General features: G+C 40.1%; 1 protein-coding gene across 4 annotated transcripts in view; it reads left to right on the forward strand.

Annotated features, from left to right (window-relative positions):
* Sri (sorcin) overlaps positions 1 to 14,738 on the forward strand; it is a 24,633-nt gene continuing 9,895 nt past the window's right edge. For 2 of the 4 annotated variants that reach the window (XM_020168450.2, XM_074064827.1), the window contains exons 1-3: positions 8,161 to 8,310; positions 9,252 to 9,335; positions 11,084 to 11,153. In XM_020168450.2, coding sequence (XP_020024039.2) covers positions 8,260 to 8,310; positions 9,252 to 9,335; positions 11,084 to 11,153 — 205 coding nt within the window. In that variant the 5' untranslated portion in view covers positions 8,161 to 8,259. Of the gene's footprint in view, positions 161 to 8,159; positions 8,311 to 9,251; positions 9,336 to 11,083; positions 11,154 to 14,738 lie in introns of those variants that run through there. The other 2 variants (XM_074064826.1, XM_074064825.1) reach the window with 2 other exon arrangements.

Below are 14,738 nucleotides of genomic sequence, written 5' to 3' on the forward strand. Positions count from 1 at the left end.
GGTTATAGTTAGTTACTGATTGCCAAGAATCGAGAGAGTGAAGTGATTCATCTGCTATTACAGTGCAGATGTCTTGATTCCACTGTTTGGCCACCTCAGAAGGACACATCCCTCTAAGAATCTCCAGTTTCTACCTGTGAGATTTCATCTCAAGATGCAGGTAAGTAAAAATGTGTATGTAACATTAGACAGTTCCATATAACTCAAATATTCTAATTCTCATAATCACAATAAGAAAATTCTCAATCTGTGTGACCCATTGTTTTTCAGGCTGAGGGTATCTATAAAGTTTATATTTAGAAAACATTTTCTGAATGTTCTCGGGGTGGCTAAAATTGAAGATCTAAGTTTAGAAATTAATAATTATGATGAAGGAAATTATTTTAAAATGAGAAATGTGTTCTTAAACTTGAGATTTTTTTAAGTGTATATAGAAATGGTGATTTGGTTTCCCATTGAGTACAAGTCAACAGTCTTAAACTGTACATTTAGGATTCAATTCTAAGAGAATTAAGTTCCCCCAAATTGCTCTCATTTACCAAAGAAAAGCTTTCCCTTTTTTCTCTATTGCTCTGCAAAACTCCCATGTAGTTTAAAGTTACCCTCTTTCATTTTAATAAGATAGAAAAAGCACATTTTCCTTCATAGAACAGTAATTCCAAAAAATTCAATAAAGCATGAAATGCAGTTAAAGCTAAACAATCTATAGTTCTTCTGATAGTGTTTTAGACAATGATAGATTGATTCTTCTGTATATAATCTTAGATATCTGACAATTGCTTTTTATACAATGAGTTAATTTTAAATATAGAATTAAAGTTTAGCTTAACTGGTAACTTGCTTACCAAAAGAGAAATATCACAACTGTGGCTTCTCACACAAAATAGAGAAATGGAAGTTAGTTAACCCAGGTTCCTTTCCTAGCATAGCCACTGAATTTCCACTATATGAAAATAGTCAGGTAAATTCCTGAAAATAAATTATATAAATTATCATAATTTGAATAAATTATATAAATATATATAAATACTTTTTGTGTGTGTGGTATGGGGAATTGAATGCTGGACTTCAGACATGATAGGCAAGTGATCTACCATTAACCTATGCCCTCAGTCCAACAAAAATCTTACTCTTAATTAAGAAATTTCCGAATTACATATAACTGATTTATGTATAAGCTTACTGCACGTTCAGCTTTCTGGAAATAACTACTCTACCTGGGTGCCTGTCAATTGCATTTATTTTTCCTTCTCCAGAGCTGTAATTTGGAATTTTTCTTCTGTTTTTTTTTCTCCTCCCCCAAGCCACCTTCTCCATGCTAATTGGGAGGATGGGGACTTTATCCTCTCTCCTTCCCTTCCCCAAACCTGGTCTCCCACTTCACCTTTGGTTCTCTGTAGACTTTTTGATAGCAGGATGGTAGAATAAAAGGACTGAGATGGGGAAAAGGATGGGCAGAAAATGAGCTCTCAGTCATCCTACCCCACTCTACCCTGGCTCCACGGTTGGCCTTCTTCAGAACACTGGGGGCTCTAGAGAAGCTACAAGAGCTTGCTTGGAAATCAGTCATAAAGTCACTTTTATGGAAGAATACATCCCAAGTTACAAACAACTAGCTTACAGAACACAATCTCTTTAAGAATTGCTGGGCACTGGTGGCTCATTCCTGCAATCCTAGATACTCAGGAGGCAGAGATCAAGAGGATCCTGGTTTGAAGCCAGCCTGAGGCAAATAGTTCACAAGATCCTATCTTGAAAAAAAAACTCAATACAAAACAGGGCTAAAAGAGTAGCTCAAGTGGTAGAGTGCCTGCCTCACATAGCCTGAATTCAAGCCCAAGGAGCACCAAAAAAAAAAAAAAAATGTTGCGGGCACTGAGTAATACACTAGTACAATGTTGTTAGGAACATTCATCCTCAAATCCTCCAGGAATGCTGCTGCTGGACATAGGTGATTTTTCTACCTGGGAATATGGCCCCAGTATTCAATATGTTCCTCTCCACCTGGTTCCAAACATGCTGATGGCAACAAGCAGGCACTGTAGAGACTTGAGTCTACAGCCATCCAACCCTCGAGGCACCTGATCTGGTCTGATCTCAGCAGCTAAGCAGGATCAGGCCTGGTTAGCACTTGAATGGGAGAAATTATAGAGGCTTGGGAATCTCTGTAAATCTCAAACAGGATTAATTACAGCCAGTTCTTACATTTGTTTCTTGACCTCCCTTTAGCCATTCTTATTCATACCCTGTTTATCAAAAGGTAATTGTCTACCCCAAGATGAACCCTTATATGTTGATAATAATAGAGCTATGGAGGTGTCCGTTACTGTAGGCAATTGCTTTAAATTTATCATATTGATTTCTAAAATATATTCTATTCAAGAATAGAAACCGCCCCCCAATTATTGATCCAACAGAACTGCAAAATCATAGAAGGAAGAGTCCTGACAGCACAGTGTGAGCATGAGAAAAGATGTGAAGTCAGGAGATGAACATTTAATATTCTGGTTGCTGCTGTTAGTCTGGTGACCTAGAGCAAATCACAGAGCCTCAGTTTCTTCATCTTGCAGAGAAGGAGTAATTTATGTGGTGTGGCTGGGAAAAGCTAAGAAAAGACCATTAGAACATACTCTGTGATCTATAGAGAATTAGCTCATCCAACGCCCTCACCCGCTTTCATCATCACTGGACAGCCTCTGCTTGATCATCTTCAGCAATGGGCAGCTCATCTCTGGATGGTCATTTTCAGACATCTCAAATAGCTGGAAGAGTGTGTGTGTGTGTCTGTTTCCTGGTTAATCCTGATCATCCATTCCAGCTTAAAGAGCTTCACTAAAGGGAGGGACAAGCAGTAAGAACCTCCTCAGTAAGAACAAAGATACAGGAACATTTGCCACAGGCCTTATGCCCCTGCTGTGTTTTGTTAGCAACTGCTTTATCTTACTCATCATGGCTCCTCTGACCAAGCAGAGTGAATGTGCTTTCTCTGAGATGCAGGGAGGAAGCAGCCAACATAGACGAAAGTGTTCCTGAACTGTCCAACAGCCACACGGTGATTTAAATTAAAATTAAAACTTTAGTTCATCATTTCACATGCTTGACAGCAGACATGATTAGTTATTAGATGGCACAGATATAGAATGTTTCCACCATGACTGAAGATCCTATTGAACAGGTGTGGTTGGTGGTTCATATCACCTACAATGGGCCAGGAAGCTGGTAAAGACTTTACATACAAGCACTAAAACCTCAATGTGGGACGTTTTACTATTCTTTGCAAATAATTATGTATTCACATGATTAATTAAGCTCTATCCTGGTAATAAGGAAAAAACTGTCTTTAATTCACAAATTAACATCCTACTCTTCACACAGTTTCCCAACAGTCCTAAGAAAATGGAATAGTATTGATTCATTACCTGTGTTATCAAACACTCATTCCCACTCATACTTGGACAGCTGAGTCTCTCCCTAAGGCAGAAGTCTTTAAATCATAAAGTACCACACCCAGATCAGAACTAAAAGAAAGTTGAGATCTTAATTTAGCAATTGCAATGTTCATTTCTTCCTGATACTTTAGACCTGTGATTGATTAAACTGAAGGAAGTGGTGAAATGCCTTAGCTACACAGTTCTTTCACTGCCTATTGAATGAGGAAGTTCTGCCTGGATATTCTATATAACGTTTATGTTAACGTCTTTCCAGGGACAGTTAGAGTGTCCACATTTCTTTTTGTCTTGAAAACATGTATAGAAAGGGATTGGGAATGGTATTTCAGAAAAGAGCTATGTTAGTCAGATTTTCTACTGCTATGACAAAATATCTGAGATAAACAACTTATAAGGAGGAAAGATTTTTTTTTAGTTCATAATTGCAGAGGTTTCAGTCCACTGTCAGTTAACGCCATTGGTTTTTGGGCTGTGATGAGGCAGAACATTATGGTGGGAGTGTGTGGTAGAACAAAGCTACTCACTTTAAACTTGATCAGAGTAGATGATCCAAAGGTTTTTGTGTTTCCAATGACTTCCCAAAGTAACTATGACCCAGCTCCTATGGATACACCTGATACATCTCCCCACTCATGCTGCTGCCACAAACTTCAATCACAGTGGCCAGCCTGTATAACAACTCTAGCCTTTTTCTAAGACTTATTAAATTAATAGGACAACACAGCATTCCAGCTCCCCCAGACTGTCCATATCAGGTAGAAAACCTTCCTCTAACTTTACCAATATACAGCTTTGGGTTCTAGGTAACTGAGTTCCTTTAAATTACTTGTGAATTGCAGTGTCTATATCTAGGATTCACAGTGTGAGGATATAAAAAACCCATTCTTATCCCACTGAGATTTTCAATTCAAAATTAAAATGACACAAGGGAGAGTGGATTCTCTTTCCATAGGTTATATTTAGGAATAAAAGAAACAAGTGGACTGGAGGAGTGGCTCAAGTAGTAGAGCGCCTGTGATTGAAGGGTATGAAGCCCTGAGTTCAAACCTCAGTATCACCCCCTACAAAAAAAAACAAGAAATCTCCAAATTAAAAGAAATAAGTATCACTCTCTTTTGATTATTTGCTGTGATCTTATTCAAGGCAAACATGATCTTTGGAGGGTGTTGGGGAGAGTCACAGAGTTGAGACAGGGTCTCACCATGTAGCCCAAGCTTGCCTTGAACTCATGATCCTACTGCCTCAGCCTCCTGAGTGTGGGAATTATAGGCATGAGTCACTACACCCTACTTTGGAGGAGTTTTCTATCTCTAAGATTCTTTTTCTGTAACCCTTTCTCTGCCCTAATTCCTCAGGAAGCAGTAAAATGAGGGGAAAATACAACAGTTTTGTTTAAGTGTCTTTGTCATTTATTTTTATTTTCAAACACTTATGCTTTAGACTGAGATCAGGAGTCAAAATCTGGCAAGTAACCTTGGGAAAATTACTTATATCTCAATCTCTTCATCTATAAAATGTAATTACATCTTCGTTTGAAGGTGATGTGCTTTAGTGCGATGCCATAAGAAGCATTTAGAAGCACACGGCACATACCAAGAACTTGGCAAAGTTGCTTATTTCTCCCACTCTACTTCCACTGAAATGAATATTAAAACCATAAAAGAAAATTACACTTCTGTTTTTGTAGGGTTGTTATTGGGTCTTTATTCTTTTCTGAATTGCTTAGGTCCCATAATACTCAGTCTATTAATAAAGAAATCATGCTGCATGGATAAGCATTTAGAAGATAGCCTAGCACCCAGTTTTGGCATTCTGCGTGCCCTTTGGCTGCTACTACACAGAGTGAGGCAGAGGAGTCAGGGTCTCTTGATCATCACTCTGGCCAATGAGGAAGACTTTGAAGTAGCTATTCTATACATAGGATCCCACCCCAGGGAGAACGCCATTCCTGAGGGTGACTCAGCCACCACTACCCATATGCTTTATCTTAAATCTTGCAAAGCATTAGCTGAAGTGCTATACTTCTGAGTCATAAGCCAGTATCCTGGAAAGGGTTTCCAGCAGTGGTTTGCAAGCTACTGCCTGAGGGCCAAATCTACCTTACCTTTTTTTTTGTTTGTACACCCAGGAACTAAGAATGATATTTACATCTCAACTGGTTGGGAAAAAATACAATGAAAGTTTCATGATATATGAAAATTATGTGAAATTCAACTTTGGGTCCACAAATAAATTTGCACTGGAATTACAGCCACACCATTTATTTATTTGCTATCCCTGGATACTAGTGGGCTACGACAGCAGAATTGAGTAGCTGCTACACAAAGGATGTGACCTAAAATGTTTACTATCCAGATACAAAGTTTGCTGTTTCCAGGTGTAGAGCATAGACTGGGGCCAGAGGGCATGGCAGCATAGTTCAGCTCTGGGTTCCTTCAACTTGGGTGTCTTCTCTTAGCTCTTGTGTTCCTCAGCTACACAATGGGGATGATCATAGCACATACTTCATGAGGTTTGTTTTGTTTTGGCTCTACTCTACTCAGGTTTGAATACAGGGCTTCCTGCTTTCTAGGCTGGTGCTTTACCATTTGAGCCATTCCTCCAATTCTTCATGAGATTTTATGAGGATTGAGCAAATATGTAAGGTGTTTAGAAGATGGTCTAGTACTTATTAAGCACTGTATATAAATTTGTCGTTACAGGTTGCCACAACTATTTTTCCAGAAAGTAAAACAGCAGTGGCTTGCCAATTTGTTAGCAATAATTGTAAGAATTTCATTTACAACATGACATTAAAATGCAATTCTTGAGTGTGGGGAAGTAAGAAAGTCTAGACTACTGGAATTACAATTATCTTAGTCACTTATCCATAAAACTAATTCTGAATTACTTATAAATATTGTATTTACTATACACATCTTTCAGACTTGAGTCTTAAAAGAGCTTATACTCAACTTTGAGTTCAGCTCTGATCATCTAGCTGATTAAGGCTTCAAAACAGAGGCTCAGGGACTCAAAATGACCAGCCTACCTTCATGATTTCCATGATATTTGAAAGCAGTAATGTACTTCCTGAATGAAACACAAACTTTGGCACATGAGAGAAGACATGTGGTATTTGTCTTGCTGAGTCTGGCTTATTTTACTTAACACGATGATCTCCAGTTCCATCCATTTTCCTGCAAATGACACAGTTTTATTCTTCTTTATGGCTGAATAAAATTCCATAGTGTATACCATATTTTTTAACCCATTCATCTGTTGTTGGGCACCTAGGCCGACTCCATAATTTGGCTATTGTGAACAGTCCTGTGATAAACATGGTGTGTAGGTATCTCTATTGTGTGCTGTCTCTATGTCTCATATACATAGATGGAAATATCACAATGAACCCCCCAAATGTACAATTAATATGTGCTCATAAAAATTGTGGACAAAACTCTAAGAGGATAGAGACCAAAAGAACAAACAAACAAAAACCCAGGTGACATCATTTTTGTATTTGCTATGAGACAATAGAACTGTTAGAATTTTTCTCACTATTCAGGACTTTCATTTTTGGAGTTAGAGTATCCAGAAAGAGGACTTCAGAGGGAAGTTACACATAAAAGGGAAACACTGAAGTCAGTAAGAGCATAGCCCAGGAACTTAAAATGGAGGGAGAATGTCCACCATGATGGCAAGCACAATGTCACTCTCCAATACCACCCAGCAGATGCTCCAATTGCTTTTAAATATTCACGACTCTGTCAATGTTTCTGTGCAACCTCCACACCAAATATAGAGAATCTTGCTTATAACACATTTTTCAAGAGGTGAAAATTCAGAAAAACATTTTCCAGTCTTTAACCGTAAGAGCAAGCAAACAATTGTGCTATTGAAATCACATAAAACAAAACCAAACTAAAAATCTCATGTCTAAGTTACTTCAGACTGTTCAACTGGATGAAAAGAAAATTGTGTAAAGCAAAAGAAATAATTTTCTGAATAGCCCAGGTGAAGCATCCATCTCTCATCTTCCTTAATATTTATTTACTTATTTATTTATTTACACTTAATTTGCTCTAAACTTTTCTTGTACAAAAAGTAGCAGGGCAATTTTGGAGAAAGAGATTGTTTTTGCTTAACTCATCCAGAAAATTCAAACAATTCGATTTCCTAACATCTGGGTGAAGCTGACCCCACCCAGAGAATACCCTACCCCTCAGTCTGTATATGAACTACACCCAGTTCAAGCAGGCGAAGTGTTGTCCCCTGGCAAGTAGACACACCATTGTCGTTCAATGAATGGTGCCATCGAAAGCCAAATGCCACATTGCTGTTTTCCAATCTCCATCTTAACGTTTCCTTCACCCACTGGCGCCTAAGAGCAGCCCTAATATATACAGCAGTCCCGCCCCGTTCCTACAGTACTGCACTCTGCTCTAGCTGGCCTGCCCAGTCCAGTAACATTAAGACCACAAATGGGCTGGGAAATAGCCAAGTAGGAAGCAAAAAAAAAAGAGTTCCCCGGGCTCTTGACGCTGCTGGAATGTGCCATTAGTTTTGGGGGGAAGAGGAGTCCCTTGTGTGACTTGCGTTGCAGGTGCCTGGTCACCACTGGCCCTCCAACGGTACACAGCCTTGGCCAGAACACTGCTCTAAGACTCCGGAGCGCGCGGGCCGGGGGCGCACGCGGAGAGTGGTGGGGACACGGGGATGGCGGCAGCGCGCGTCCCCTCCCACGGCCGGCGTGCGTGGTGCGCTCCGGGCGGCCCATAGGCGAGCCGCGGAGGCAGAGCGCAAAGCAGGGTGCGGCGCAGTCTGCACCATGGCGTACCCGGGGCACCCTGGCGCCGGCGGCGGGTACTACCCGGGCGGGGTAAGTGCTGTCAGCGCGGGCGCGCAGCCCGGCGACCCTAAGGCTCCAGGCGTTGAGAGCCACACGGGGAGCGCGGTGGCCGGCGGGTTGGTGGCTCTGCCGGGCGGGCCCCCGGGCGCCTTCCGCTCGCCTCTGCCTGCCCGCTTGCCACCTTGGTGCCAGGCCCCTCTCTGTCTCCCTCCATCCCGGCTCCCCTTTTCCTCCCCAGTGGTCCAAGGGGCGGGCGGAGTGGGACTCGAGAAGCCCACCCTGTGACCCGGGAACGCGGCTCGAATTGTTGGGCGCTGGTTTCCTCCAACCTCTCAGTTTTCCCCCGTACAAAGCAACGATAGCCATTTTTTATCTAGAATGATCCCGCAATGTACCCTTCCCCGTTTAAAAGAAGGGGAGGGGGTCGGAAAATAGTCTGGAGCAGAAGCCGAGAGTTAGACAGCCCCGCCCGCGTCGGGGATGCTCTGTTTCCAGACCTGCTGCCCTCGCCCATCCCAGACACCAGACGCCTCTCCAGGCCACACCTGTCACCATTGTACCTATTCCAGCCTTGCCTGGCACCTCAAACACTTTTAAAGCTCCATAAAAGCTGTAAAAACAAAAGAACAAAAGGAAAACAATTCTGAGCCCAATCCTTAAGTTGCTTGCCCAGGTTACATTCACCTCTTCAACCTGTAGGTTAATAGGGATTTTTAAAGTGACTTCACATGTTCCAGGTATCACTTTCATTGTGCATTTTGGTCCAAGTCGCCAGCTTTTAAGTTAGAATGGAAAAAGAATGGCATGAATGGGGAGGGGACTGCATAGAGTGTGCGGGTGTGGGAGGTAAATCATGTGAAGGGCATGTGGCCTTGAGGGCAGGGCAGTTGCTTGGGTTTGCACAAAAGCCTGGTGGTGAAAGAATAAAACTTGATTCGTCAGAATGATGCACGTGTGTTTCTGTTTCACAGTACGGAGGGGCACCCGGAGGGCCTACGTTTCCTGGACAAACTCAGGATCCACTCTATGGTTACTTCTCTGCTGTAGCTGGACAGGTTGGCTTTCCCTTTTAATATTAAAGAACTGACACATTCTGTATTTGGTTAGTGTTTGATATAGTGGCACCAAAACAAAACAACAAGTTTCCCAGGAAATGAGTCCCTTGTGGGAAAGAAGATAGAAGGAAAGTTCTTTATTCCTTATTTTAGATCTTCATTCTAAATATTACTACACTTATGTTAATTCAGTTCATAACTAAACTTGTGATTGAATTAGGGTCAGATAGAACAGAATAGGGGATCATAAATATATTTTGAACGTCTGTAAGGAAGAAGATGTCTTTAGAACTGTGAACTGTCAGGGCCCATGGTGTTTCAAGAGAAGAAATTCAGGAGCTGATGAAGATAGCCCTGTTTGTACAACTTAAAGAAATGTATTAATACTCATGTAGCCAGGTTCTAATGACTCTTTCAGTTGAATTTGATTGTTAATCATCTGTGCCCTTAAAAAGTAGGTATGTATGATAAAAAATAAAAACAAAAACCACCAGCTTCTGAATAAGAAAATTACTGACAGCATCAGGAGGTTAATCTTGTAAACAGTTTACTTTTTCCCTGATACAGATGCTATTACGAGGTCAGCTTTTCCATGTCCTTATTAGGTGTGGTGACCTATTGACCCAGAGAAAGAACTCAGGTTAGCTCCTGGAGTCTAACTTCTTACCTCCCCAAGTCCATTTCTATCCATTTCCAAGTTCTAGGACAGATCCAGGACTGCTTCGAGGAAGGACATTTGCCTAGCTCACAAGGTCACTGTTTGTAGTAAATACACTGTTGGCATAACCCAAACATGTCCAGAGAGGAGGTTTATTCATATTAAGTTTAGTCTTGTTTTGATCACAAGCTAGCAAATAGTAAAATGAGAATGTGAAAGGTGCAATAGGATATTAAGGATAAAACCCCAGGCTGCCTTTTAAAGTAGCACTCTAAGAAGCACAGCTTTGAGAATTTGAATGGAAAATTGAGTCTAAAACTGGAAGACTTTCCCCTTGAGTATCTGCTTAATCTGTTATTGATCTGTATCTTTGAAACCACAAGACATGGCACACCTCAGACTAGCATTCTTAGATTGCTGGTGCCTCCAGCATGTAAGTGACCCCACCTGCTTAGCTTTCACCAGCCCTGGCTTGTGTTCTACATATTCATCATTTTTATAATTATTGACCCTGCTCCTTGTTTATAACTTACAGTATTCATCAACCTAAGAATATAGATGTTTAAATTTTAAATCCCTAAAAAAAAAAAAACTTGTATCTAGTTCTGACCTAGTTCAGTCAATGAGCACGTACTGGAAACCTAACCTGTATCTTTCCTATAATTGTGCTCTAAAAAAATCATCCACCAAATCGTGAAGTGATCAAACAGCCTCTCTGTTTGGACCAAGTCTTTTATTCACTAATATTTTTGTGTGCCCTATTTCCTCTTTCTTCCTCTAAGGGAGGGAGAGTAGTAATAATTTTTTTAGGAATATGATTTTTAAGCAACCCCATATATAATTTTTTAATGCTTAGTTTTGGTAGTTTTCTGGCTAAGACTGAAAAGACTGGTTGCCAAGCCATTCTTTTTCATCATGAAGTGATTTTTGGAATTAGGGTGAGGAAAAGAATTCCCACTTTTGGAAGGCATGCCCTTGAAAAAAATTTCATGCATAATGGTACTCATTTTTTTGTTATTGGTGTATGGAACACTGCAGGACTTGAAAGTGCACATCATGATAGTGATTCCTCTTTTTTTTTTTCCTAAAGGATGGACAAATAGATGCTGATGAATTACAGAGATGCCTGACCCAGTCAGGCATTGCTGGAGGATACAAACGTAAGTTGACCTGTCCTAAAGATTCTCTAAAAGGACTCTTCCTTTGTATTTTAAGCTGTTACTGTGGTTATAGTCTTTAAGTAAATTGATCTTTTCTGATTCAGCCAAAGTTAGAATTTCAAAAGCTAAATTGGTCTATCATTTTTAAATGCTAATTTAAAAACTATTCTTAATAAGTCATTCCACACTACCAGTGGGGTAGTGGATTTCTTAGATTTGAGCACCATGTATGTGGATCCATTCAAACCAGTGAAACAGTTTGAGTGGCCTCATTCACAGGGGACAAGTTAATGTGTTGAAAGGAAATCTGCTAGATCAGGTGTCATTAATGATAGGAGCTAACATTCACTACTGACTATTTGCCAAGAGCTTACTCTGTCCTAAGCTTGGAGGCACTGAGGGTTTTGAATGGCCAGTCCTGCACTCCTGACCTCTAGCCAGGCTTCTGGCAACATGAATGCTTTCCATGACATACCCCAGGTCTTCTCTCTTCTTTCTACTTCAGAAAATATGTTCAGACTCAGTAAGAAGTGCCCTAGAAACTTTCTGACCGCTTTACACTCATCTTTTCCCCTTCCTCCTCAGTTCTTGTTGCCTTATACTTTAAGTGTTTACCTCATTTTCCTGCCTTTCAAGCTTTCTGCTGCAAGCTGCAGTAGGGAAGTAAATATTGCAAAGATGCTGCATGCTGACTGGGGGTTCATCATCCCACATATATACTTTGTACTTTCTTTTCAAATCCAGTTTTGACCATGACAGATTTCTAGGTTAGATAATAATGTGTTAGCTCAAGTGCATTATCTGTCAACTTTGCCGTTTGGTAATTGAGTCAGAACATCAAACTGAAGCCTCAATTTCATGGTAAGTTGTGAATAAAAGTGCTCAAATTAGAATTCACACCTGAGGATTTACAGTGGCATTTTTGACCATTTGACAAGGCATATTTAGATGACCCTGTTTGAACTATTTCTGTTTTTATTGTTATCCTCCCTGGTTTTGTGTGACTTTGGTATTGTATTCCTATTTCTTAGTAGGGGGAATTAATACAAAAGAGAAGAACCTTTTGAATTTCTGTCATTTAATCTGGTCCTGAAAAAAGAAGCACTTTCTAGATTAGGGGAAATGTATATTAGACAGTGCTTTTAAATTGTTCATTGTTAAGCAGTTGAGATGATGAACGAGTAAGGTCTATAGCGGGGTTTACCGAAGTGGGGTGTCACACATAGACTTACTGTTCTATACCCTTTCAGTAGAAGAGGTACAGTAGGTTTTAAAATCTAAAAAATGTGTTGCATATCTTTAGAGAGTAGTCCTTCTAAGACTTTTATTTGAGAAAACTTCATGTGGAGATGGCTGTAGGTCAGTGCACTATAGAGAAGACATTTCCTGAAACATAAGGACCATGTGATTTAGTTAACTTGTCTAGTGTCCTCTGGTGGCTATAATAAACCACCCTGCTTGTGAGCTGTCAGTTTTGTAATATAGAAATTATACAGCCATTGATCTTTTAAACCCAGCTTTCAAACCAAACTTCACAAACCCAAAGTGGGTAGGCAGGTAGGATAGTCCAGCCCAGCCCTTCTGAGCCAGTTTAAAAGGATGTAGTCATCCCTGGAAGTGAATGTGGAAGGGAAGCTGCTGCAGTCTATAGGATGTTATTCAACTTCTGTTTTCCTTGAATTTGGATGTTCTCTGTAGTAAGGATTAGAGAAACAGCTAGAGAGAGGGATTCTTGCTACTTATGTCCTTTGCTGTTTATTCTTGCCATCATGTTCTGTGTTTCTACTAGAAGAAAAGATGTTTGAATTTTCTGGTAGAATAACAGAAGAAAAACCAAAGGTAAAATTGCCATAAAGATTATTTTGGAATAATTTTAAATAGAATTAGCATTAATAAAAGCTATTTCTAAGTGGAAAACACATTTAACAAAATTGAGCAAGAACTGTTTTCCTGACTGAAAATTATTAGATGTCACCATTTTAGTTTACGTCACATTTGTGTCTTCAAAGTACCTGGAACCCTGATCCCTGCATATAATATGTGCTTATTGGGTAGCACTTGAGCTAATGCATACAGAAAATTTTCCAAAACGGAGGAGATGTAGCCTTATAACCTTATTAGTATTTTGATTCAAAATTATACATTACTTTTTAAGAATCACTTTAAAGAGAGAAGATTTTATTTAAAAAAAAAAAAGCATATTCCTCCTTAACCTCTCTGAGAAGAGTATGCATCTAAAATCCAGGGTACATACAGCTTTCTGCATGCAGGAGAATTTAGTCTCATTCATCCATTCAGTCAACCAACCAATGCATTTTAATAGACAGTTACCATGTGCTCCCACCACAAACATTGCCAGTGGGATGTTGTGAAATGCACTGAGATAAGTACAGAGGCTGTGGATCACATAGAACTGGCACATACCGCAGATGTGAGTTTTCCCTGCAGAATTGATAATTAAGGAGAAGTGAAAGTCCAGCAGAAATGATGAGGACCAGGAAGTCTGTGTGTGTGTGTGTGTGTGTATGGGAGGGGGTAGGTTCCCAGACAATGGAACAGTACATATAGAAGACTTAGAGCGTAGTTTAGTTATGGGAGTGAGAAATTCCCTATGAGGATAGTGTCCAGGGTTGGTGAAGAGTAAGACTAGCTGAACTAGGAATATTAATATGAATGACCTGTGTACCAGGTGAGGTTTTGACCTTTGCCCTGAGAGCATTGGAATACCCATACAAGGTTTTATACAGGGAGCACATGCCACCTGTATGCAAGGTAAAGACTAAATGAAGGTGTTGATGTAAAATAAAGATTGCTTTAAAGGAAGTATGAAAATAGTTTATTCTGAGCCAAACATAAGTGACCATGGCACTGGGATATGGTCTTAAGTTACCCTGAATGACACATTGCACCGTGGAAGAAGTTAAATCAACTTTCATAGTCACAGAACAAAAGGAAGTCATAAATCAATGCATTTACCAATTCCATTGGTGGGAGAAAAGCAGGGAACTCTCTTCTGTAGGTTTTGGATGTTACCTCATAGCATTCTTAGCTATAAAGTTGGGAGAGGCAAAGTGTCTGATAAGACTAGTGATGCATTCTCAGAAGTGTATTTATTAGTTAGGAGAATGTTAGGTCAGATACAAAAGTGAAGATAATGGGCTATTAAAAGGCCTAAGATAGTCCAAGGTAATTGTAACTCATGATCTACAACATTCCATCTTTCTACAATCTCAATAGTCTAATCAGTGAGCTCAGCCAAGGTCAAGCAGTCTACAGGATCTGTAATATAGCTACAATTTCTTCAGAACTTTGGTTCACAGGGGATATAGAAGTGGCTTAGTAAATGGAGTCAGAGGTTCATGTTGGGGACTCCTGGGGCAATTCAAGTTAGAGAAACACTAAGTTACCAGGGAAGGAACAGTGTGGCCAGAAATTGATCCGAAAGCTATTTGGAAGGTCACTGAATTTCAGGGAAGAAGGTGACTACTGGTGCCATTTGTGAAATTGGGAGACAGAGAAGCTGTTTGCTTCATGGCCCCTCAAAAACTTCAATGTAAGCCAGGCACCATGAGCTCTGTCCGTGGT

This window comes from Castor canadensis, chromosome 2 (assembly GCF_047511655.1).
Source record: "Castor canadensis chromosome 2, mCasCan1.hap1v2, whole genome shotgun sequence".
NCBI classification, from domain to species: Eukaryota; Metazoa; Chordata; class Mammalia; order Rodentia; family Castoridae; genus Castor; species Castor canadensis.